Source organism: Rhincodon typus, chromosome 7 (assembly GCF_021869965.1).
Source record: "Rhincodon typus isolate 14 chromosome 7, sRhiTyp1.1, whole genome shotgun sequence".
Lineage (NCBI taxonomy): Eukaryota > Metazoa > Chordata > Chondrichthyes > Orectolobiformes > Rhincodontidae > Rhincodon > Rhincodon typus.
In genome coordinates, this window is record NC_063338.1 from 5265819 (window position 1) to 5292949 (window position 27131).

A 27131-nucleotide genomic window follows, 5' to 3' on the forward strand; every position below is an offset into this window, starting at 1 on the left:
GATCTTTAAGGGGTCCTATTCTCTCCTTAGTTACTCTTATGCCCTTAAGGTACTTATAAAATCTCTTTGGATTCTCCTTAACTCTATTTGCCAAAGCTATCTCATGTCCCCTTCTTGACCTCCTGATTTCCCTCTTAAGTATACTCCTACTGCACTTACACTCCTCTAGGGATTCACCTGTTCCCAGCTGTCTATATCTGACATACACCTCCTTTGTTTTCTTGACCAGAGCCTCAATTTCTCTAGGCATCCAACATTCCCTACACCTACCAGCCTTGCCCTTCAAACTAATAGGAACATACTGTCTCTGAACTCTCGTCTCATTTTTAAAGGCCTCCTACTTCCCACCCCCAGTCAACTTTTGAAAGTTCCTGTCTAATACCGTCTAGTATTGTACCTTCTCTAGTCGGTACATTCACATATTGAATAGGAAGGTTTTCTTGAACACACTAAACAAATTCCTTCCTTAAAGCCCTTAACACTGTGACAGTTCCAGTCAATTATTTGGAAAATTAAAATCCTCGACCATTACAATCCTATTCTTCTTAACAGATATCTGGGTTCTCCTTACATACTTGCTTCTCAATTTCCTGCTGACTTGGGGGAGCCCATAGTACAATCCCAACAATGTGATTATCCCTTTCTTATTTCTCAGTTTTACCCATATAACCTCACTAGACGATCTTTCAGGAATATCCTAAGTCATAATGTTATCCCTAACCAAAAACACCAATCTCCCTATTTTATGGCTCCCTTTCTATCCATATAGCATCTATACCTCGGAACATTGAGCTGCCAGTCCTGTCCATCCCTGAGTCACATTTCTGTAATAGCTATGAAATCCCAGTCCCATTTTCTGAACCATGCCCTAACCAGGGCCACTCAGCTCCTGACCTCATTATAGCCTTGGTTCAAGCCTGGATAAAAGAGCGAATTCAAGAGGTAAGGTGAGAGTGACAACTCTTGACATCAAGGCTGCATTTGACTGAGTGTGACATCAAGGAGCCGTAGCAAAACTGGAATCAAGAGGTATCGGGGGGGGCAAACTCTCCAGTGGTTGGAGTTATACCTGACGCATAGGAAGATGGTTGTGACAGTTGGAGGTCAGTCATCTCAGCTCTAGGACACCTCTGTAGGAGTTCCTCAGGGTAGTGTCCTAGGCCCAACCATCTTCAGCTGCTTCATCAATAACCTCTCCTTCATCATAAGTTCAGAAGTGGGAAATTTGCCGATGATTGCACAATGTTCAGCACCATTTGCAACTTCTCAGATACTGAATCAGTCCATGTTCAAATGCAACAAGATCTGAACAATATCCAGGTTTGGGCTGACAAGTGACAAGTAACATTTGCACCACACAAATGCCAGGCTATGACCATAAGAGACAATCTAACTACCACCCCTTGACATTTAGTGGCATTACCATCACTGAATCCTCAACTATCAAAATCATAGGGGTTATCATTGGCCAGAAACTAAACTGGACTCACCACATAAACATAATGGCTACAAGAGCAGGTCAGAGACTAGGAGAACTTTGGCGAGTAACTCACCTCCTGACTCCCCATAGCCTGTCCACCATCTACAAGGCACAAGTCAGGGGTGTGATGAAATATTCCCCACCTGTCTGGATGAGTGAAGTCCCAACAACACTTAAGAAGCTTGACACCATCCAGGACAAAGCAGTGCGCTTGACTAGCACATCCAGAAGTATCCACTCACTCCACCGCTGACATTCAGTAGCAGCAGTGCACACTATCTACAAGATGCACTGTAGAAATTCACCAAAGATCCTCAGACAGCACTTTTGAAACTCATGACCACTGCCATCTAGAATCACAAGAGCAGCCAATACGTGGGAACACCACCAACTTCACGTTCCCCTCCAAGCCTGTAACTATCCTGACTTGAAAAATTATCACCGTTCCTTCACTGTCACTGGGTCAAAATCCTGGAATTTCCTCTCTAATGGCATTGTGGATCAGCCCACAGCAGGTGGACTGCAGTAGTTCAAGGAGGCACCTCACCACCACCTTCTCAAGGGCAACCAGGGACGGGCAATAAATGCTGGCTAGTCCACATCCTACAAATGAATAAAAAAAAGTTCCTGTTCCCTACAGTGCCTCTTGCATTGAAGTAAATGCAGTTTAATTCATCAGTCTTACCTCATTGTCTGCCAAGCTCTTGTCGTCTTAACTATTTGACCTGCTCCCTTTACCTACTGTACCAACCTCAGCCTTTTCTCTTCTCTCGTTATCACCAGTTGCATTAGAAAATCTCGGAGCAAGAATATTGGTCCTCTTCCAATTCAGGTGGAATCAGTCCCTCTTAGACAAGCCTCTAACCCGAAGAGATCCCAATGGTTTAAAAATATAAATCCTTGCCCCTTGCACCATCCCCTCAGCCATGCATTGATCTGCTCTATCCTCCTATTCTTACTGTCACTAGCACGTGGCATGACTAGTAGTCCAGTTATTACTACCCCTGAAGACCTACTTTTTAACCACTGCCTAGTTTCCTATATTCTCTCTGCGAACCTCATACCATTCCCTACCTATGTCGCTGGCACCAATGTGTACAACAACTTCCTGCTGGTCACTCTCCCTTTTCAGAACATTCTGCACCCTCTCCGAGACAGCCTTGATCCAGGCACCAGGAAAGCGATACACTGTCATCATGTCTTGCTGACAGCTGCAGAAACGGCATGCCCCAAACTAGAGAGTCCCCTATTACAATCGATTGCTTGGAACCTAACATACCTCTCATTACAGTAGAACCAGTCACAGTACCAGAAACCTAGCTATCAATGCTATACTCACCTGAGAGGTCACCCCTTCTACAGTATCCAAAACGCATACGTACTTGAGACGGGGACAGCCACAGGAGACTCCTGAAACACTTGCTATCTCTCCCACCAGATAACCTTCTACCTGATTGTATTTGCGGTTTTTCTACCTTCCTGAAATTGTCATCCAGCACACCCCCTTGCTCTTGTAAACTCCTCATTGTTGTTGTAAAAACCTGTAGAGTTTGCTAGTAGTTTGTTCTTCAGGAAAGGAAATCTACCATTCTTATTTGGTCTGTCCTATGTGTGACTCCAGACAGACAGTAATCTGTGTTAATTCTTAACTGCCCCCTGAACAAGGCCTAATGAATCTCTCAGTTCAAGGCCAATTGGGATGGGCAACAAATGTTAACCTTGCCAGTGATACTGACATCCCGTGAAAGAATAAAGACAAGAAAACTGTAATTTAGTTCTTCATGAAGAGTGTTTATTTCAGCTAGGGGAGGAGAGACGCCACAACAATTGATCTTAACAGCCCGGTGCTGTGGGGAAGATAGGTAGCCAGTGCTTTTCCTGGATTATTTCATTTAGAAATCTGGTGAGGATATGAATAGGTCTCATTGAACTGCTCTCTATACTACAATACTTGGCCAACATTGTCTCAGATGGATGGCTGATGGCATGAAACACCACCTAGGATGGATCAGTGATGCCTGTCAGCTTGCCAGAAAAAAGCCAGTTAGACCATTTGTGTAAAATAGTCCAATAGGGCCATCTGATGCTCCAGATGGCAGAACTTTCTGTCCCTGCCAACTGAAAGTGGAATGGGAGCTGACGAAAATGCACAGAAGTTTCCCTGGCAGCAGTTTGGAATAAGTCTGGTTAACACTTTCTTCTATATTTTCAGCATTTGCAATTTATTGCTTTTTCTGATTATTATTCTTGATTCGATGTAGCATGTTTGAGAATACTATTACTAGTGACATGTTTCTGCGGTGGGTTATATCAGAACTCACATGACATCAGGTTATAGTCCAACAGGTTTATTTGAAAGCAGAAGCTTTCGGAGCCTCAGTCCTTGTACAGGTGTTAGTGAGAGAGGTAGTATCAGACACAGAATTCATAAGTAAAAGATCAAAAGGTCACACCATTGATGTGGATGTATTAAACAAACCTAAGATACTGTTAAGTCTTCAATCAGCTATAAGGTATAATTGATTAATATGTATATGTAAATCCCCGAATTCCTTTCAAGTCCCTGTCCTGTGAGAATGGATGTTAGGTGTGAGACCTTGTTTAGAATCTGTTTGTGTTTTGGTTTGGAGTCAGACTGGTTTTATTCCTAAAGTAGGAATTTATAAAACACCACTGTCTATAAATTGTGTGCTTTTTGAACAAAATAGAATGTATCTTGGCAAATACAAAATTTACCCCATAGATTCACGTGTGTGTGGGAGAGAGAGAGAGAGAGAGAAAGAGAGTGTGTGTGTCTGTATGTGATTATGTGTGTGTGGGGGGTGGTGGGGGAAGAGTGCGTGTGGGAGGGAGGGCGTGTGTGTGTGTGTGTGTGTGTATATATGAGAGAGGATCTGTGTGTGACAGTGTATAGTGTGGTGTTCACCTGGAATGTGATATGAACCCAAGATCCTGGTTGAGGCCGTTCTCATAGGTGCTGAACTTGGCTATCAGCCTCTGCTCGGCGACTCTGCATTGTTGTGTATTCCTGTGAATCCTTATTTAGCCCTAATGTTGCCACGTCAGGGACAATACTTCGATGCTGACTTTTCCACCTCTGGAATTTTGATTGAAGTCACATTTAGCCTCGTGATATTTCTGATAGCCATATGATTTGAGCTGTGCTAGATCTTGGTGTTTGATGGCTCAGTGTAGATGGAGCTTTCCTTTGTATCTAACCTGTGCTGTGCTGTTCTGTTCTTGGAATTTTGACACTGGATACGTGAAATAGGAAGCATTCCTCTTTCAGGTGTTAACATCCTCATCAAATTGGAATTGCTAGAAAATCTCAGCAGTTGTGGCAGCATCTGGCAGCATTCAGAGCTGTCCTGAAGAAGGGTCTAGACCCGAAACATCAGCTTTCCTGCTCCTCTGATGCTGCTTGGCCTGCTGTGTTCATCCAACTCTACACCTTGTTATCACAGTTCTTTGGTGTTTTTTTTAAATTTGATAACTTAAGTTGTTAACTTGAGATGGATACCATTAGTAGATTTTTTATTTTACCTACATTCCAGAGCTCATTTATCAATTTATTGATCCCAGTGTTAATGCGAAAATGTGTGCTTTTCTTAAAAATAACTAATTGATGCTCATGATCCCCACTGAATCAACAATATTTGAATCAAAGAATTCCTGCAGATCTCTAACTGTGCAGCTGCATATACAGAATCTCCATAGTAGTGATATATTGTTAAAATAGTTCCTTATTATGCACCATTTACATCACAAACTACATGAACACAGAAGCTGTAAACTTGATGCATTCATCAGTTTCCATCATTGATGCTTCTTTAATCAGGGGACAGGAAGCATGGACTTCACAGCATGAACATGATGGAGGCTGCACCCTCTGAATCATTCCTGGACTTGGACAGTCTCAAGTTACTTGAGGTATGTAAATCCCACTTTAGCTTCTATATGTTCTAAAGAAGCAGCTGTCTTTTATGGATCAAAGGCATGCATGTTATAAACTAACAGCTTATTCCAGCTTCATGCATGGATAGCTGATTGCTAATAGTGGCTACAACAAGCTGCTATGCTCTTTGTTCTAATAAAATTAGTTGCCTATGCCATAGATAGAACGATAAGAGAGAAGAGGAGCCCTCCTGAACTTGCACATCTGTCTAGCTTCCTGTTTCCCCTCATGCTCTCTTTGATCTCACCTTGTCTAAGATGCCACTTGTATTCCCTTGACCCAACCCTCACTAAACTGCTGACCACCCAACTTCCTTTCCTGGGTTCTGACCAAGGGTCACTGAACTTGAAACGTTAACTCTGTTTCTTTCTCTACAAGTGCTACCAAACCTGCTGAGTTTCTCCAGAAATTATTTTTTTTTTTGTTTTTCCCAGTCTCACGTTATCTGATACTGTAAATGATTTTCTCTCTGACACTTATTCACCGTTGTTTAAAATCTGCCATCTTTTCAAAAATCCATGACCACTTCGTCTTTGCCATCTACCATTCCAAAATCTCTTTCCTCTCCACAGATCTTGAATGTCCTGTACTTTCCAGATGTGTGTCTTAACATTTTTGGAGCTCTATGTTTGAATTCCTACAAGGGGTTTCTGCCCCTTCTGCATTATAAAAATGACTGTCACCAAAGTCACATATTCTGCGATTGTGATTGTGGTAAGCTGTCCCTCCTCATCCATCATGATCTACCTGCAGTCTTTGACACCGGTGACCCCACCATTCACTAGTACCCCTCCACTACTATGTAGCTGGGTTGGCTCAATATTCATGCGCTTTCATTCCTTTCTATTAAGTCATTGCCAGAGGATCATCTGCAATGGATTCTTTTACTGCTCCCGCATCATTAAGTTTAGTGACGCACCCCCCTGCCATTTGTCATTAACATTTCACCCATTGGCAATATTATTTTAAAACACTGCTTCAGATTCCACATGTTCATTGACACCACTACCTCTATTAACCCATCCACTGCATGTAAATCATCTGGCTGCTTGTCCCTTTCAGTGCTGATTGAGAAGACATTTCCTCCAGCCAAAGCCTTTGTGTTTGGCCCCCATCACATGCCATAACCAACTCCATCTCTCTTCTGGTTATTGTCTAAGGCTGAACTAGATTATTCTTAATCTTGCATTTGCCTCCGAGATGAACTTGCAACCACATATCCATTCTGTCGCTAAAAATACTTTGACATTGCCTGACTTTGCCCCATCTCACCTCATTTGTTTCTGAAAGTCAGCCGTGACTAGCTGCCTCTTGATTCGATTATTCTAATGAACCCCGATCGCCTTGACATCTTCCACTCTCTTTAAGATCGTTAAAAGCTTTGTTGACAGATGCTAACTTCTACCAAGTCCTATTCAGTCTTGCGCTCACTAAGTTACATTTCTGCTAGTTAAGCAACATTTCAAAGTTAAAATTAGAATTCTTGTTTTCAAACCCCTATTTGCTCTAACCCCTCTTTTTCTCTGTAACCTTCTCCAGCTCTACAAATAAACTGCACTCCTCCTAATTTGGTGCATTGTGTATCCCCACTTTTGATTACTTTACAGTTGGTGGATGTGCCTTCAGCCCCCACCCCAGATATTTTACTACTTTAAGACACTATATAAGTGCAACCTGTTATTGAAGAACCAGCAAAGACACACAATACTGCAGCACGGGCCTTGTCATCATTTGAGTTGGAAGTGAAAACAATCCACTGATAGTAGTTCAGTTGGCTGTGCTCTGGTGTATATGAACAGTTCAGGGGGCAGGTTTGGTGTATGGGGACAAATCTGGTGTAGATGTGACGTCTACAATCTACTAAACTGCCCACATGTGATGTATTGCCATTTTGGTAAGTTACCCATTAGTTATTGCTACCTTTTGAATCAAAGCATTAAATTGTTCCCACATGATTCTTTAGCAAGGTTTTTGGGAGGGGTTTGAAAAGGACGTAGAACTTATAATGAAATAAGTGTTCAATTATTTTCATATCCAGGTGATTGGCCGCGGTCGCTATGGTGCAGTATATAAAGGGTCATTGAATGAGCGTCCTGTTGCTGTGAAAATCTTCAGTGCCTCAAACCGTCAGAACTATATCAATGAAAGAGACATATACAGGCTCCCGCTGATGGAGCATGAGAACATAGCACGCTTCATAGTTGGCGAGGAAAGAATATCGAGTGACGGCAGAACGGAGTATATGCTGGTGATGGAGTACTATCCCAATGTAAGTCTTCTAGATGGCTCTTGTGGGAAGATCAGAGTAATCAAGCCCTCAAGATAACTCAGAGCATTATTAATGCCAGTGGGAGTGGTGAACATGTGAAAGCTGTGTTCTGAGGTGGAACTCACATTAATGGATTTGGTCTATTCACATATAATAATATATTCCAGATATTTGAGGCACCCAAGATTTTGGATCATCAGCATAATATAGCGAAATACACAGCACAAATAATAGGTACTGAGGGTGCCTGATTCTTGGCTGTGTTATTTTGTGAGGTCCTGTTGGACCGTGCACTGAAGAGCTTTTAAAAGTTTGCTATTGGGAAAATTCTGACCATCCTAATGTATGTGCTGTTGTCGGGTGCACATTTTCAGTAGTATCTGCTGGTGGGGAATGATTTCCACTACAATGGACTTCTTGGAAAAATTCATATTTTCAAAAGTATTAATGTATCTATGATAGAATCTCTACAGTGCTGTTTGAGGCTATTTGGCATTCAAAGAACATGCAATGCAGACCCACCCACCCCCATCCCTGTAACCCCACATTTACCATGGCTAATCTACCTAGCCTGCACATCCCTGAACACTATGTGGCAATTTAGCGTAGCAAATCCACCTAACATTTTTGTCTTTGTGACTGTGGGAGGTAACTGGAGCACCCAGTTGAAACCCTCGCAGATACAGGGAGAACGTACAGATTCCACACAGACAATCACCCAAGGCTAGAATTTAACATAGGTCCCCAGTGCTGTGAGGCAGCAGGGATAGCTATTGAGCTATCGTGTTGTTCACAATGTATGTGAGTGTCATGCATACCTACTTCAGCAGTGTTATGCAATTATCATCTCTGACAAGAAAGACTGTAACCATTGCCCTTTACATTCATCGGCATTACCGTTGCAAATCCCAACTATCAACATTCTGGAGGATATCACTGACTAGCACCTGCACTACACCAGCTATTTAAATACATATGTCTCCAAGAGCAGGTCAGAGGCTAGAACCCCGTAACAATTAACTCATCTCCCCAGTGTCTGTCCACCACCTACAACAAACAAGTCAGGAGTGCGATGCATTATTCCCCAAATGCTTAGAAGGGTGCAGCTTCCATGACACTTGAGACACCATTCAGGACAAAGCAGCCTGCTTAGTTGGCATCCCATCTACCACCTCAAACATTCTCTACCTCCACCACCATGCATAGTAGCAGCAGTGTATACCATCTATGTGATGAACTGCAGCAACACATCCAACCTCTTTTGACAGCACCTTCTAATCCTGTGACCTTTACCACCTGGAGGAAGGACAGCTGATACATGGTAACAATGCAACGAGTCCTCTTCCAAGCCACACACCATCCTGAAACTGTATTATGGTTCCTTCACTGTTCAAGAAATGGCTCAAGACCATTTTCTCAAAGTTGATTAGGGATAGGCAATAACTGTTGTCTTGGCCAGTGTCCATGTCCTGCAAATGAATAAAAATAATACATGTATATGATAGATATTTCTTTCAAATATAATTTATATATTGTCTTTGTCATTCAACCTGATATATATCAGAGTTTGAAGATAAAAAAATTACCTAACTTTAATACTGAATTATGAGAACTATCCAACAAGATAATTATAAATTCTGTAGTCCCTGCAATAGGCAGATATTTTCAGCTGCATAACAGTCAGAGTATAGGTGGTGCAGGTCTGTACTAGAATGCTGTTCTCGTGTCTGTGAGTCTGTTGCTTTATAGTATTGGGAGACAATACTAGAGTCTGCAGGTCTGTTGTTGTAAATTACTGGGATATAATATTGCTGTTTGAAGGGGGTCTGTCACTATATAATATTGGGCTGCATTACAGGTGTACGTGGTTGCATCATTGTATAACACTGAGCTACAGTATTGGTGTCTGTGTGCCTGTCACTATAACACTTGGATACTTGCATTTGTGTGTCACTCACTATATAGTACTAGGGTACGGGACTGGTGTCTGCACATCTGTCATTAATGGGCCAACAGCATTAACAGCCAACAGAATTATACTCTGACACAATCTGTAGTCTCATGCCCTGGCATATTCTCCCACTCTACCATTACTATCAAGCCAGGGGATCAACTCAGGTTCACTGAAGGTTGTAGAAGGGCATGCCAGGAGAAGCACTAGGCATACCAAAAAAATGAGGTATCAACCTGGTGAAGCTACGAAACAGCATTGACAGCTAAGGAGAGAGAAGGCTAAGCAATCCCACAACAAATAGATCAGAGGCTACAAGAGTGAGTCAAAAGCTAGGAATACTACAGTGATTAATTCGCCTCCTGACTCCCCAAAACCTGGCCACCATTTACAAGGAACAAGTCAGGAGTGTGGTGCAATACTCCCCACTTGCCTGTATGAGTGCAGATCCAACAACACTTGAACTTGATACTATCCATGAAAAAGCAGCTACTTGATTGGCATCCTATCCACAAATATTCAATCCCTCCACCACCAACACTCAGGAGCAATTGTGTGTACCATCTATCTAATGCCCTGCTGAAATTTACCAAAGCTTCTGAGACAGTGCCTTCCAAGTCAACAACCACTGCCATCTAGAAGGACAAGGGCAGCAGATACATAGGAACGCCACCACCTGCAGGTTCTCTCCAAGCCACTCACCATTGTGACACCATATACTGTCGTTGGGTCAAAATCCAGGAATTTCCTCCCCAGTAGCATTGTGGGTCTACCTGCAGCATTTCAAGAAGGCAGCTCACCACCACCTTTTCAACAGCAGCTAGGGATGGGCAATAAATGATAGTTCAGCCAGTGATATTTACATCCTATAAATGAATTTTAAAAAGAACAAAAGCTACTGATGTTGACATTGGGTGCCTGAAATAGACTAGCACTAACAGCCCTCACATTTTTGGACTTGAATGATGTGGAGAGAAACCTAATCCCAAGTTCTATCCATGGTGGAAACTTATCTGCTTGCAATTATATAGCAATAATTTCCTTAGCAATAGAACAGACAATGTGAGGTAATACATGCGAACAAACTTTTAACACTGACAAAATAGGCTGATTTGTCTACTTTAACAGTTACTTTCAATCATTATGTGCCTAATGCTTGTTGGGCAGTGAGCGACAGCTTGTTGTCCAATGTGTTGCAACAGGACTTGCAGCAGTCTGTTTACTAAGTAAATTATGTCTAAAAATGCACTGTCACTATCATAAAAAGAACTCTTAACCATAACTACAGAAGCAACTCCAATTTTACAGAGTGCAAAATCAATCCTGGTGACTTATGGCAGTGCAATCTCCAGGACAGATTGATGTGGAATTACCAAAACATTTCATTCTGGACATCCTGGTGTTAGTAAACACCGTGCTCTCAGCTGAGAAGTAATAATTGATCTGTGGAGCCTATTGGTAGAGTAACTGAGTGTTGTTTTTAATCTATAAATCAATAGCGCCCCCTGCAGAGGATTCAACTTTACTACACCAAAAGAATTTTGAAATTCAGTGGAATTGAGTTTGTGAACATTGAAAGTGGCATGCAGTATAATTCACAGGCAGATGTCAGGGTCCATGTGTATGCAACAGACTCAGACTAGCAAGTTGCATCGTTGGAACTGTTCAGACTGTTTACAGCTGTGAACAAAAAGAGGTCATGAGACCATAAGACATAGAAGCTGAAGTAACTCATTCAGCCCACTGAGTCTGCTCTACCATTCAAGGCTGATCTGATACTCCTTGACTCCACTTTCCCAACATTTTCCCTTGATTCCATAACTTTTTAAAAATCTATTTCAGCCTTGAATATATTTATTGACTCAGTGGCAACAGCCTTCTGTGGTAAAGAATTCCACAGATTCAAGACCCTCTGAGGAAGAAATTCCTCCTCTTCTCTGTCTTAACTGTTCAACCCCTTACATTGAGATGATGGCCCCTTAAGGACTATCCCACAAGGGGAAACAACCTTTCCGCATGTCAAGTCCAAGAATCTTGTATGTTTCAGTAATGTTGTTAGCCCCATATCTGCATTTTGATCACTTTGACTACTGCCTAAATTTATCTATTGAACATCACTTTCTTGTCGCCTAATCTCCCTCTGCTTGAGGCGATTCCTGGCAGAGCTATTGAATAGCTACAGTGAGAAGCAAAAAATGGGCCAAGGTTTCTGACCCAATTCAATTACTGCTGCTGCTACACATGTTTGGTCTAGATACTAGTTAAGAATAGAATTGGGGCTTTGTTTGACACACCGAGTTTTGCTGCCAAGGTGATGCAGTGCATCCGTGCCACACCCTAATCAGCAGTGTGGGAAAATTAGATAGGGTAGTTCTCCCAAAGTGTGGTATGCAGAATTAGTGAGGATCATTCCATAGGCCAACTCAGTTCCAAGATCTGACTCATTTATTTCACTTATTTGGAACACGTTCATTAACAACCTTCTGGTTAAATTGCCCCTTCTTCATTTGTCTTTTGGATGAGAAAATAAGGCCCCACTAGCCTGCTAAGGGGGATATTACATGGCACTATTTTGAAGAGCATGGGAGGCAGCTTTGCAGACTTGGGCAATACTCATCTTAATGTCACAGAAAATAGTAGTTATCACATTGCAGTTTGTGGGAGTTTGCTAAACTCAAATTGGCAGTTGCATTTCCTAGATTATAACAATGACTTGAGGTATTTATTATTCATTAAGGTACTGAGGTAAAGTATGTCTTAACGTATGAATTAGGATCAGGAGTAGGCAATTTAGCCCCTTAAGCCTGCTGCATCATGCAATAGCTCATTTACTTATCTGACTGTGGCCTCACATTTATGCCTACCTCCCCAGTAACATTGGGCACCCTTATTTGTTAAGATCTATCTGCCTTTACTTTAGAAATATTCAATCACTCTGCTTCCACTGTTCTCTGGGGAAGAGAGTTCCAAAGGTGCTAGACCTTCTTGACAGAAAAAAAACTCCTCAAAAATTGTATCCTTACTTAAAAATAAAGAAACCAAAACAGTACAGTGTTGCCTTTTAAAACTGACTTAGTTAACATGTTTCACTTTTAATGGCATTTATAAAATGGTGACAATATATTTGTTTAATGCTGTGCATTTCAGTTTGACGTTGCTTGCTGTGTACTTTCTCCCCTGCCTGCTCTCACGCAGTGCGCCCCTGTACTCAGTTCCCTGGCCTTCCTTTGGTTCCTGCCCCTGTCTATCTTTCCCAAGCTCCCATTCCTGCCCTCTCTTCTTGCCAGTTTTCTCCTCACTGCCATTCTGAACTTAGTCAGAAGTCACATGACACCAACAAGTTTATTTGTAATCACTCAGAGATAGTAAGAACTGCCGATGCTGGAGTCAGAGATAACACGGTGTGGAGCTGGAGGAACACTGAAGAAGGGTCCTGACCTGAAATAACAAGGTGTAGAGCTGGATGAACACAGCAGGCCAAGCAGCATCAGAGGAGCAGGAAGGCTGACGTTTCGGGCCTAGACCCTTCTTCAGAAATGGAGGAGAGGAAGGAGGTTCCGAAATAAATAGGGAGAGAGGTGGAGGCGGATAGAAGATGGATAGAGGAGAAGATAGGTGGAGAGGAGACAGAGGCGGGGATGGAGCCAGTAGAGGTGAGTGTAGGTGGAGAGTTAGGGAGGAGATAGATCAGCCTAGGAAGGATGGACAGGTCAAGGGGGGGGGGGGGGGTTGGTGGGTGGGGGGTGGGGGGGGGGCTTGGGGTGGGAGGAGGGGATAGGTGGGCGAAAGGACAGGTTAGGGAGGCGGGGACGAGCTGGGCTGGTTTTGGGATGCGGTAGGGGGAGGGGAGATTTTGAAGCTTGTGAAGTCCACATTGATACCATTGGGCTGCAGGGTTCTCAAGCGGAATATGAGTTGCTGTTCCTGCAACCTTCGGGTAGCATCGTTGTGGCACTGCAGGAGGCCCAGGATGGACATGTCGTCCATGGCACCCCAAAACCAGCCCAGCTCGTCCCCGCCTCCCTAACCTGTCCTTTCGCCCACCTATCCCCTCCTCCTATCTCCAGCCCCAACCCCATCTCCTACCTACCAACCTCATCCTGCCCCCTTGACCTGTCCGTCCTCCCTGGACTGACCTATCTCCTCCCTAACTCCCCACTTACACTCCCCTTTACTGGTTCCATCCCCGCCTCTTTGACCTGTCTGTCTCCTCTCCATCTATCTTCTACTCTATCCATCTTCTATCCGCCTCCCCCTCTCTCCCTATTTATTTCAGAACCTCCTTCCCCTCCCCCATTTCTGAAGAAGGGTCTAAGCCCGAAATGTCAGCCTTCCTGCTCCTCTGATGCTGCTTGGCATGCTGTGTTCATCCAGCTCTACACCTTGTTATTTCAAATTCTCCAGCATCTGCAGTTCCTACTATCTCCTGACCTGAAATGTCAACTTTCCTGCTCCTCTGATGCTGCCTGGCATGCTGTGTTATTTGAAATCACACAAGCTTTCGGGGCACAACCCCTTTGTCAGGTGCAGTGAGAGAGTAGAGCACACAGACCAAGCGTTTATAAGCAGAGAGATCAAGGGCAGAGAGATCAAAAGATTATATAACTGGTGTGAGTGCAGTGTCAGATGATAAGTCACTGCAGGTGACCAAAGGTGTTAGATGGTGAGTAGCGTGTCAACAGCTGAATAACCAGTGACGGGATGACCTATAATCCAATTAAGTAAGGCAAAGAGAGAATTTTTTTTTGTGGGATGTGGGCTTCGCTGGCTGGCCAGCATTTCTTGCCCATCCCTAGTTGCCCTTGAGAAGGTAGTGGTGAGCTGCCTTCTTGAACCACTGCAGTCCTCCTGCTGTGGATTGACCCACAATGCTATTAGGGAGGGAATTCCAGGATTTTGACCCAGCGACAGTGAAGGAACGACGATATATTTCCAAGTCGGGATGGTGAGTGACTTGGAGGGGAACTTGGAGGTAGTGGTGTTCCCATATGTCTGATGCCCTTGTCCTTCTAGATGGAAATGTTCGTGGGTTTGGAACGTGCTGTCTAACGATCTTTGGTGAATTTCTGCAGTGCATCTTGTAGATAGTACACACTGCTGCAACTGAGCATCGGTGGTGGGGGGAATGAATGCTTGTGGATGTGGTGCCAATCAAGCGGCTGTTTTGTCCTGGATGGTGTCAAGCTTCTTAAGTGTTGTTGAGGCTGCACTCATCCAGGCAAGTGGGGAGTGTTCTATCACGCTCCTGACTTGTGCCTTGTAGATGGTGGACAGGCTTTGAAGAGTCAGGAGGTGAGTTACTTGCTGTGGTATTCCTAGCTTATGGCCTGCTGTTGTAGCCACTGTGTTAATGTGGTGAGTCCAGTTGAGTTTCTGGTCAATGGTAACCCCCAGGATGTTGATAGTGGGGGTTCAGTGATGGTAACACTATTGAATGTCAAGGGACGGTGGTTAGATTGTCTCTTATTGGTGATGGTCATAGCCTGCATTTGTGTGGCGTGAATGTCACTTACCAGTTGTCAGCCCAAGACTGGATATAGTCCAGATCATGTTGCATGTGAATATAGACTGCTTCAGTATCTGAGGAGTTACAAATGGTACTGAACATTGTGCAATTATCGGTGAACATCCCCATTTCTGACCTTATGTTGGAGGGAAGGTCATTGATGAAGCAGCTGAAGATGGTTGGGCTGAGGACACTACCCTGAGGAACTCCTACAGAGATGTCCTGGAGCTGAGATGATTGACCGCCAACAACCACGACCATCTTCCTACGCGTCAAGTATTTCTCCAACCATGGAAAGTTTGCCCCTGCTCCCTATTGATTAGGGCTTCTTGATGCCACACTTGGTTGAATGCAGCCTTGATATCAAGGGCTGTCACTCTCACCTCACCCCTGAAATTCAGCTGTTTTGTCCATGTTTGATCCAAGGCTGTAATGAGGACAGGTGCTGAGTGGCCCTGGCGGAACCCAAACTGGGCTCAAATATTTCTGAGCAGGTGCTGCTTGATAGCACTGTTGATGACACCTTCCATCACTTTACTGATGACTGAGAGTAGACTGATGGGGCGGTAATTGGCCGGGTTGGATTTGTCCTGCTTTTTGTATACAGGACATACTTGGGCAATTTTCCACATTGTCGGGTAGATACCAGTGTTGTAACTGTACTGGAACAGCTTGGCTAGGGGAGCGGCAAGTTCTGGAACACAAGTCTATTGCCGGAATGTTGGCAGAACCCGTAGTATTTGCAGTATCCATTTTCTCCAGCCGTTTCTTGATATCACGTGGAGTGAATTGAATTGGCAGAAGACTGGTATCTGTAATGCTGGGGACCACTGGAGGAGGCCAAGATGGATCATCCATAATTACAAAAAATTAAAAGTAAGGTGGTTTTGGAGACAAACTAAATGACTGGAGTCATATCCAAATTCAAAATGGTACAAACTAATTAAGGTAGAGAGATCATAACAATTTATCAAGGTGATGCTGTCAAAACAGGACCTTAAGGAAGATTTTATATATATAGAACAGTATGGTGGGGTCACCTGTAGTATGACATGAACCCAAGATCACGGTTGAGGCCATATTCATGGGTACGGAATCTGGCTGTGTTCGGCAATTCTGCATTGTTGTGTATCTCAAAGTCCACCTTGGAGGACACTTACCCGAAGATCAGAGGAGGCTGAATACGCTTGACTGCTGAAGCGTTCTCTGACCGGGAGGGAACATTCCTGTCTGGCGATTGTTGCGCGGTGTCCACTCATCGACTGTCGTAGCATCTGCATGGTTTCATCAATATACCATGCTTCAGGGCATCCTTGCGTGCAGCATGTGAGATAGACAACATTGACGGAGTCACATGAGTATCTGCCATGTATGTTGTAGGTGGTGTTCCCACATGTGATGGTGGTATCCATGTCGATGATCTGACATGTCTTGCAGAGGTTGCCATGGCAGGGTTGTGTGGTGTTGTGGTCGATGTTGCCCTGAAGGCTGGGTAGTTTGCTGCGAACAATGGTCTGTTTAAGATTTGGTGGTTGTTTGAAGGTGAGAAGTGGATACGTAGGGAAGATCTTGGTGAGATGCTCATTGTCATCAAAGATATGTTGAAGGCTGCAAAGAACATGGCTAGTTTCTCCGCTTGGGGCAAAGACTGGACGATGAAGTGTACTCTATCGGTTATCCTGTGTCCGTCTTCTGAGGAGGTCATTGCTGTTGCTGTTATTCAGCTGTTGAAACTTTACTCACCGTCTAACACTCTTGGTCACCTGCAGTGATATCACCTGACACTGCACTCTCACCAGTTGTATGATCTATTGATCTCTCTGCCCTTGACCTCTCCCTGCCTATAAACTCTGAGTCTGTGTGCTCTGCTCTCTCTCTCTCCCATCTGACAAAGGGGCCGTGCTCTGAAAGACTGCATGATTTCAAGTAAACCTGTTGGACTATAACCTGGTGTCGTGTGACTTCTGTCTCTGTTCACCCCAGTCCAACACCGGCACCTCCACATTCTGAAGTTGTGTCCTCCACCTGGTGGCAGGCAGTAGTCAGTGCAGGTAGTAATTTCTATTTTTAAATAATATTCTGCACCATCTGCTCTTCATGCCAAAGTGGATAAGTTCACATCTTTCTATGTTACACTCCATCTGCTTTTTCTCACTTACGTTACCTATTTATATACTTAATTGCTCCCTTGTAGTCATTCTCTTTTTTTTTATATTTTGCCTAATCTTGTACTTAGCATAGTAACACATTAAATAATAAAATGTTTATAGTAGAAATTGGCAGTAAAGATGAGAGATTTACCAAATATAGGTTCTGGATAAATTTCTAATCTTTCCTGCCACTGTCATATTTCAGTAACACATCTATTAGCTTTTAGTGATAAACACAATTAAATGCTTTTCATTGTCTATGATACATATATAAACATTCCTGAAGGAAAGAAAAATGATGGCAGCACCGTGGCTCAGTGGTTAGCACTGCTGCCTCACAGCACCAAGGAGCTGGGTTTCGATTCCACCTTCGGGTGACTGTGTGGAGTTTGCACATTCTCCCCATGTCTGTGTGGGTTTCCTCCACGTGCTCCAGTTTCCTCCCACAGTCCAAAGATGTGCGGACTTGGTGGATTGGCCATGCTAAATTACCCATAGTGTTCAGGGATGTGGAGATTAGGTGGATTATATGGGAATGGATCAGTAAGGACTTGTTGTGCTAAAGGCCCTGTTTCCACACTGTAGGGATTCTATGATTCCTGTTTGCTTCTAGATATTCATCAAAGATTGTCCTCTTCTTCTGACTTAAGTATATATCTAAACTGAATTTTGCTACTTTCTACTTGAAGTATGGTGTTGTTTCTTTCTTTATGATTTAAAAAAATTATTTCAATGAGATGATTCATTAAGCTTAGAGTTCTAGAATGATCATACTCCAGACCTATATTGGGACTGAATAGCGAGCAAAAGAGGGACAATCAGACATGCTTCAAATGGAGAGAGGAATATGATAGAAGCCATGCACTGTTACTAAAAATATTCAGTTTGTATTCAGATCATGTATTCAGAGAATTTGATGTACTTACAAGGTTAAAAGTTAGAGACAGAATTTAACAAACTTGCAGAAATACAAAATATAGCAGATTGACTAAAACCTAGAAGTTTAGAAGATAGATTGAGTACGAACACCTAAACAATGGTAATTAGGAAGAGTATGTGAGAAGTAACCAAAGTGAAGATTGAATGGTGTAACAATGGAACAAATACATTTGTCTACTTCTTACAATTTCTAAGAGAAGATGTAATTGTAATGCTGTAGCCAGAAGGATACAGATAGCTATTTAATTTTATGAAGATGAAGATGACAACAAGAAAAGTTGAGGTAAAAAACTCATAAGGTACTATATTCTATCCATTTATGGTTCAAAAATCTGGACAGAATAGATGAGGGGTAACTGGTGGATGATTTTCATAAAGTTTTTGATATGATACCACACAAAAGATTCGTAATGAAACTTAGAGCACATGGTATTCGGGGAAATATACTGGCTAGGATTGAGAACTGATTAATAAACAGAAATCAGTCGCAATAACTGGGTAATTATCAGGTTGGCAAGGATCAATGCTTGGTTCCCAGCTATTCACGTCTAAGTCAATGATTTGGATGTAAGGAAATAAACTTAATGTTTTCAAGATTGCAGATGACACAAAACCAGGTGCAAGTGTGTGCTTTGAGGAGGATGCAAATACACTTAGAGAGGATTTGGAGATCCTAAGCGAGAAGGCAAAAATTTGGCTGACAAAATGCAATATGGACAGATGTGAGGCTATTTACTTTGGTTTAAAAAACAGAAATAGAGAGTATTCTTAAATGGTGAGAGACTGGGAAGGGTTAAACTTGAATTCGGGTGTCTGTGTTCATGAGTCACTGAAAGTTAGCATGCAGTAACAGCGTGCAATTAAGAAGGAATGTGGTATGTTGGTCTTTATTACAGGAGAATTTGACTACAGGAATAAAGCTGTCCTACTGCAATTATGAAGAGCCTAGAAGTGTTGTGTGCAGTTTGAATCTCCTTACCCTCAGAAATACATATTTGCCAGAAAACCAATGGTTCATCAGAGGGATATGTCCTCTGAGGAGAGATTATATAGCTTGAGCCTTTATTCTCTGGAGTTTAGAAGAATGGTAGGTAATCTCATTCAAATATTCAAAATTCTTAGATGGTTAGAAAAGTAGATACATAAGAGATGTTTCCCCTGGCTGGTGTGGTCAAGAACCAGGGGATTCAGTTTCAGAATAAGGGACAGGTCATTTACAACTGAAATGCAGAGGAATTTCTCCACTCAGATGGTGCTAACTCTTTAGAATTCTGTGCACTAAAGGGTTTTTGCAACTCAGTCATTGTGAATGTTCAAGTCAGAGGCCAACAGATTTCTACATATTAAAAACATCAAGGGGTATGTGGAAAGTGCAGGAAAAGGGAGTTGAAGAAGATGATCATGATCTCATTGATGGTGGAGCAAACTCAAAGGGCAAAATAGTTTACTCTGCTCCTTTTCTTTATGCTATGTTCTTGTAAATAAAGATTGGTAAAAGAAAATAACCTATTTTGAAATGTGAATGCTAAGATGTATGCTTCAACTCCATTGACAAACCATAAGGTAAATAAAGAGGTGTTTGAAATTACAACAGCAAAAATAACTCTAAATAGTGACATTCAGAAATGTCAAAAGTTCACCCAGGCTCCAAAAATAGTACCTTCCAAACCTAGGATCACTTCTGTCTAGAAGGACAGGGACAGCAGATACATAGGAACATAATTTACCACGCCAACTTGAAAATATACCGTTCCTTCAGTGTCACTGGGTCAAAATCCTGGAACTGCTTCCCTAATGGCATTGTGTGTTACCTACAACACATGGACTGCAGTGATTCAAGAAGGCTCTTTCTCGAGGATAACTAGAGAAGGGTGATAAATGTTGGCCCAGCCAGTGACACCCACATCTTCTGAATGAAATAAAAGCAATATTCAGCCATTTGACCAAAGCTAAACAAAATTACAGAGATCTATTTTAGAGGGTAAAATGGCGGACAGCAAACGAGATCTTGACCTTTGCACAGTTGACACAGTGATTTCAGATAATCTCTAGTGAACGTGTGAGAGTGGCATAAGGCAGAAGAGTGTGGCACATGACAACAAATCACTTAGTAGCCATAAACAGCAGAGAGAATCCAGGTGTGATTCTTGTAAACCATCCTGCATTCTGAGGCCAAAGATGTAGTGTCCAAAATTACTTAATACTCCAAATGTGGAATAAACAGGGCTTTGCATATCTGAGGTATGATTTCCATTCTCTCGTATTTTAGTCTTCTCAATTGATACAAAGGGCAGAATTCCATCTGATTTTATTTTGATTTTAATGATCTATGTACCTGGATCCTCGGATATCTTCAGACTTGCAGTTTCTTACTGTTTACCCATTTGAAAGTATTCTGTTCTATCCATTTTAGTCCCAAAATAGATGAACTCTTATTTTTGTACATTGAGATCTGTTCAAGTTTTTTCCATTCACTTAATCTCTTTGTTATTTTATGTTTCTGCCCACAATGCTTGTGTCACTGCTTGTGTCAAACTGTGTTTGTGTCATCAGAAAATTTGGATCTGACTTCCATTTACATCATCAAAATATTAACAAATATGGTGAATAATTGAGATTTCTATATATTCTTGCAGGATACTACCAATCACTTAATCAAAAGTATCTGCCCATTATTGCCCACATTGTATTCTACCGTCCAATCAGTTTCCTAGGTCAATAATTTGCATTCAATATCACGGGTTCAGCTTTGAGTAACAATCTATTATATTGAACTTTGTTGAATCCCTTCTGGAATCTCTAGCAATAACCTCTGTTGGCAATCAGATGTCCACTACTTTAAGAACACCTTCAAAATAGTTACAGCCTCTGCTGCTAAGCACCCATTTGGAAAAAACTCCATTGCTCATTAAAAAGAACCACCCCGACTTTATTTTGCTCCATTGTTGGTAGGCCTACAGCTTTTACTTTTATTAATCTGTGCTAGCCTCATGTTATGGGACCAGGTCTGTTTTTGTGATACTCGGTTGGGAAGTAAAGTGCAAATATTGGTGTGAACTGGAGAAAACGGGTGTGCCTTAGACCATAAGAAGTAGGATAGGCTGTTCGGCCGCTCGAACCTGCTCCACCATTCATTAAAGTTATTGCTGATCCAACGTTCTTCATGTCCACTTTCCTGTGTTTTCCCCAATAACCCTTGATTCCCTGACTGATCAAGAATTTATTTATTTCAGCCTTAAATATACACAAGAACTCTATGATCTACACTCTCTGTGCCAAGAAGTTCCAAAGATCCACTACTGTCTGAAAGAAGAAATTCCTCTTCATCTCAGTCTTAAATTGGCACACCTTTATTCTGGGCCTTGTATCTTATGTGAGAGGTTACTCTATTGAGTACTTGCTCCTGAATTCTAATACCTCAATTACTGCTGGATGCACACCTAACCCTACTGTAATGGCAAAGCAATGTGGAGGAAGCTTAATGGAGAGATATTCCACTGGGTATATGACTCTTCTTGAGGCATGTTTGATGGTGGTGTATATTAGTGTCAGGATAGTTGACTGCACAGCTAACACTATTTTCTTCGGACTGTTTAAAATTTCCTAAATTTCAAATGTTCTTTGTGCCACCACCACCAAGGCTGGGTACAACCAAATGATTTTTTAACAAAATGATTGCTAGTCCCCTTGAAGTGATCTTGGAAGCACAGATGAGATCTTCCATCGTCCTCGTGTACATTCTTACCAACACCGCTAAATGCAAAGTAGCTTCTTGCTGCCATCCCTTATCATGTCTCACTTGTGCCTAACATTTTCTAAATTTGTTCATGGGATGAAATCATTCCAGGTTACGCCAGCATTTATTGCCCATTCCTAATTGCCCAAAAGATAGTTAAGAAAGAGCCTCACTGCTGTGGGTCTGGAGTCACATGTAAGCCAGACCGAGTAAGGACAGTAGATTTCTTTCCTTAAAGGTCATTTGTGAAATCATGGGTTTTTAAAAATCACAGAATCCCGACAGGTGTGGAAACAGGCCATTCGGCCCAACAAGTCCAAACCGCCCATCTGAAGAGGATCCCACCCTGACTCATTCCCCTACCCCTGCATTTCCCCCATGTCTAACCCACTTAACTTAAACATTCCTGGATACTAGGGGCAATTTAGCATAGCCAATCCACCCAGCCTGCACATCTTTGGACTGTGGGAGGAAACCAGAGCACCCGGAGGAAACCCATGCAGACACGGGGAGAATGTGCAAACTCCAACGACAGTCGCCTGAAGTTGGAATTGAACCCGGGTTCTGGCGCTATGAGGCAGCAGTGCTAACCACTGCGCCACCCATTGTGATAATTAACAGTAGTTACATGGTCACCATTAGGCTAGTTTTTGTTTTGTTTCAGATTTTACCATCTACCATGGTGGGATTCACATCCATATCCCCAGTATATTAACCTTGGGTTCTGGATTACCACAATGTCACCACCTTTCCAATGACACATTAATAATCAAATGATTTTAGTTATTATTTTTGCAAGTTTGTTTTACAGAAATTCAATGCGACTGCATAAATTGTTGATGTTCATTTTAATGTATCTGTATTCCCTTGACATTTAGGGCTCATTGTGCAAGTATCTGAGTCTACACAGCAGTGACTGGGTTGGTTCCTGCCGACTGGCACACTCCATCACCAAGGGCCTTGCCTACCTTCACACAGAACTGCTACGAGCTGGTGAGAAACAGCAGCATCCATAGGACTTGCCCGTCTTACTGTCACTCAGTCAACTGTCATTTCATCATTTCTGATTTTTATTGTCTGTGTGTTGAAATCATGTACATGTTTTTTTCTTTGAAAGCTGTAATATTTGATGCACAGTCATATGTGATGTGAATATCCAGGCTTGATTCAAAACTGCTAACTCTTTTTTAAATAAATTACCAATCCCTAGTGGAATACTGACCGTCTGACTCCAGTAAGGTAGAAGCTCGATCAACCAACTGACCATTTTGTTTATAAAGTTCTAGAATCCAGGAGGGTGGAGGAAATTTTGACAAAAAAAAGCAGAGCAGTATATGTCCAGTTTTCAATTTAAAATCATGAGGGGGGCAGTGTTGTAATCACGTAAGAGGCAAGCCTGTGCAAAACACAATTATTGTGTAATGGAGTCATTCTAATGTGTACATGTAAAGGTATCTGTCAAAAGTTCACGTGAAGTTACTACAATGATAGATAAGGGGTAGAATTCCCCTTCACTCCATTTGGCTTTCCTGTCTGGCTATTGTGCTCTGTTTTGAACACTCAGGCTTGGCCTTTTTCTGTTTCACTTGCATCTTCTTCTCCAATCTTCCCATTTTCCTTTCTTCTCTTTCTCTTGTATCTCCTTCTGCGACTGCCTGTCGGTTCGCCACTTTCTTTTTGTGTTCTGTTTGCCTCTGTTCGTGCTATGTAATTTTCTTCTTCTCTCTTTCCCTCAAAACAATGGGAATGACTTAAATCCCTTTAACATGTTACTCTATTCTGAGAATTCTACCAAGTTCCTAGAGTGAAAAGTTGCTGATTGGGCGATTGCTGACAGCAGCACACAAGTGCCTATTACTTTTTCTTTAAACAGATTGCTCCCTAAGGAAGGATCCTCTATGTCTTTGTGCACCAGATAATTCAAATACAAATGACCATGGTATTTCCTTCAGTATTGATAGGAACCTAGGAGAAGGTCATTCAGCTCCCATCTCTCTCTCCTCCCTCCCCAAACCCCTACCCTAATCCCCAAATCCACTCCACTATTAAACCAAAATATGTATTTGAATCCTTGCCTAACAGTTGACTGATCTTGGTCATGAAAGCTCCAATTGACCTGATATCCTGCACTGTTTTCAGGAGTTTCAGATTTTTGCTGCCTTTTGAATTAGAATGTGCCTCTTGATGCTACTTCAAAATTGCTGTCTTTGTCCTGGATTCTCTTACCAGAGGAAATCATTTCTCCCTATCTAGAATATCCCCCTTTATAACATTCGTAAGATCACATGATGAATTGCAAGCTTGGATAAGGTACAAGAAAGTGATTGGTGACCTGAAGCAGCACCATTGAAATAATACTGCCATCTGGAAAGGAGGGCAGAGGATTTGAAGAAGGTAAATATAGATACAGTACTAGCTGAGCATTCTAACAGTGAGAAATTTATCACCCCTCCAGATCAGTATAAGTCAGCCATTACACACCGGGACCTCAACAGCAGGAATGTGCTCGTGAAGAACGATGGAACTTGTGCCATTAGTGACTTTGGCCTTTCCATGAAATTGACTGGAAATCGACTGGTTCGACCAGGGGAGGAGGATACTGCAGCCATCAGTGAGGTGAGCAACGGAAGAGTCAAAGATTGTGCAGGTATTGTAGCACATTTTCTTGGAGTTTAAAACACAAGGGAGCACCATTAGCAAGTGTAATGGAGTCAATTATATCACCTCCTGTTGTGTACATGTACAAAACAATACTATCAGGAGAACTATACTGCCTATTGTGCACTTGTACAGAGGCTGTGCTGACGGGGGCCAACAGTTATTATACTACCTGTTTTTACTGGTAGTGCATATGCTGCAGGGGTGTAGGGAGTAATGCACTTTATATGTTCTAATGCCTTTCAGAGGTTTCATAAATTTTGTGAAGCTGCCACTGTGACCCCAGTCTGATTAACAAGGAATTACTGCAATTCTGAGAGATTGAGAATGTCACAAAGGTGACTTATTTGGTTTGAAGATCAGTTGCTGTGCAACACTTAAAAAAAAAAATTATGTAACCTCCAACTGACATGGCCAGTCGAGGCTTTGACTGATAGCAGAGTCTGCTTACACTGTTAGGCTTCCCTGCTTCTTTTTTTGATGTATCACACTTCTCATTAAACTGCAGTTCTGAGCATGTTGATGTTTCGCTGCTTAGTGAGGTTGTGATACTGGGCAGTATTGGAAATTATTTGTTTGACCTGAGACCAGAACAAACTTGATTCCCAGGCAATGACCTATCTCCAAATGGTGCAGTCATTCAGTCAGCTGGAATTGACAATGCTGATTCTCAGTGTTTGTTGTGTGAAGCGGTGAATACACAAGAGATTTTCTCTTCTGACTCTGATGTTTCTTTCTACGTTATCTCTTCCACAGGTTGGCACAATCCGTTACATGGCACCTGAAGTGCTAGAGGGAGCTGTAAACCTGCGAGATTGTGCCTCTGCTCTCAAGCAGGTGGATATGTATGCACTAGGCCTTATCTACTGGGAAATATTTATGAAATGCACAGATCTTTTCCCAGGTAAGAAGGTAACAACAGTAACACACTGCCTTTTTACGTAGTAAATGTCTCATGTTGGTTCACAGGAGTGCTATAAAACAAAATTCGATATGGTGCTGTATAGAGAATTACTATGACAACTGACCAAAAGTTAGTCAATGAGGCAGGCTTTAAAAGGTGTCTTACGCAAGGAAAGAAAGGAGGGGAGTCTCAGGGAAGGAATTCCAGAACTTCAGGCTTAAGTGACTGAAGACATACCAGCAATAATGGAACAATAGAAATTAGAAGTGTTCAAAGGTAGATGAAGATGGTGGCAGAGTGGTGATGTCAATGGATTAGTAATCCGGAAACACAGGAGTAATACTCTGGAAGATGAGTTTAAATCCCACTATGGTGACTGGTGGAATTATAGAGGCAGCACAGTGGCTCAGTGGTTAGCACTGCTGCCTCTCAGCGCCAGGAACCTGGGTTCAATTCCAGCCTCGGGTGACTGTCTGTGTGGAGTCTGCACAGTGTCTGTGTGGATTTCACAGTGTCTTCCCGTGTCTGCGTGGATTTCCTCCAGGTGCTCTGGTTTCCTCCCACAGTCCAAAGATGTGTAGGTTAGGTGGCTTGGCCATGCTAAATTGCCCCTAGTGTCCAGGAATGTGTAAGGTAGGTGGATTCGCCGTGGGAAATGGAGGATTACAGGGACAGGGTAGAAGGGTGAGTCTAGGTGGGATGCTGTTTGGAGAGTCGGTGTGGACTTGTTGGGCCAAATGGCCTGCTTCCACACTGTAGGGATTCTATGAAAAGTCAGGACGGGAGGACTGCAAAGTTCTCAGTAGATTGCTGTCTTTTTTGCATGTGCATATGCACATATGCAGACACAAACATGTGAACTAGGACCAGAAGCAGGCTACTCAGCTCCTCGGACCTGCTCTCCCATTCAGTAAAATTGTCTTTTGGATTTCACATTCCAGTCCAGTCCCAACAACCGTTGATTTCCCCTGCCTAACAAGAATATATCTAGCTTTGCCTTGAAAATACTCAATGGCTCACCATCCCACAGCCCCCTCATCTCTGTCCTAGAAGGTCACACCCTAATTTTAAAACCGTGCTAGTTCTTCACTCATCTACAAGACCATTCAAAGAATCATAGAATTATTACAGCACAGTAACAGACAATACAACCTATCGAGTCTGCAAGGTCACCAATGCAACATTTCATTTCGCACCATTCTCACTCCTTGTCCCTGTAACCCTGCGCATTCTCCATTTCAGATAATAGGCTAGTCCCCAATTGAACCTGCTTCCACCACACTCGCAGGTAGTATATTCCAGATCTCAACGACTTGGTTAGCCACTTACTTTTGGTTCTTTTATTAATTACTTTAAATCTATATCCTCTCATTCTTGATCCCTTCACAAGTGAGAGCATTTTTTCCCTATCTACTCTGTCCAGACCTCTTTAGGTTTTGAGCACCTCTGTCAAATCCCCTAGACCCTTCTTTTCTACAAGGGAAGCAGTTCTAATTTCTGAGATAGTAGGAACTGCCGATGCTGGAGAATCTGAGATAACACGGTGTAGAGCTGGATGAACACAGCAGGCCAAGCAGCATCAG

General features: G+C 42.5%; 1 protein-coding gene across 1 annotated transcript in view; it reads left to right on the forward strand.

The window, feature by feature from the left end:
- Window positions 1–27131, forward strand: part of bmpr2b (bone morphogenetic protein receptor, type II b (serine/threonine kinase)) — a 297603-nt gene that overhangs the window by 252391 nt on the left and 18081 nt on the right. The window contains exons 5-9 of the mRNA XM_048598830.1: window positions 5319–5410; window positions 7474–7704; window positions 22865–22979; window positions 24442–24602; window positions 25401–25548. Of these exons, the coding sequence (XP_048454787.1) occupies window positions 5319–5410; window positions 7474–7704; window positions 22865–22979; window positions 24442–24602; window positions 25401–25548 (747 nt within the window). The remainder of the gene's footprint in view (window positions 1–5318; window positions 5411–7473; window positions 7705–22864; window positions 22980–24441; window positions 24603–25400; window positions 25549–27131) is intronic.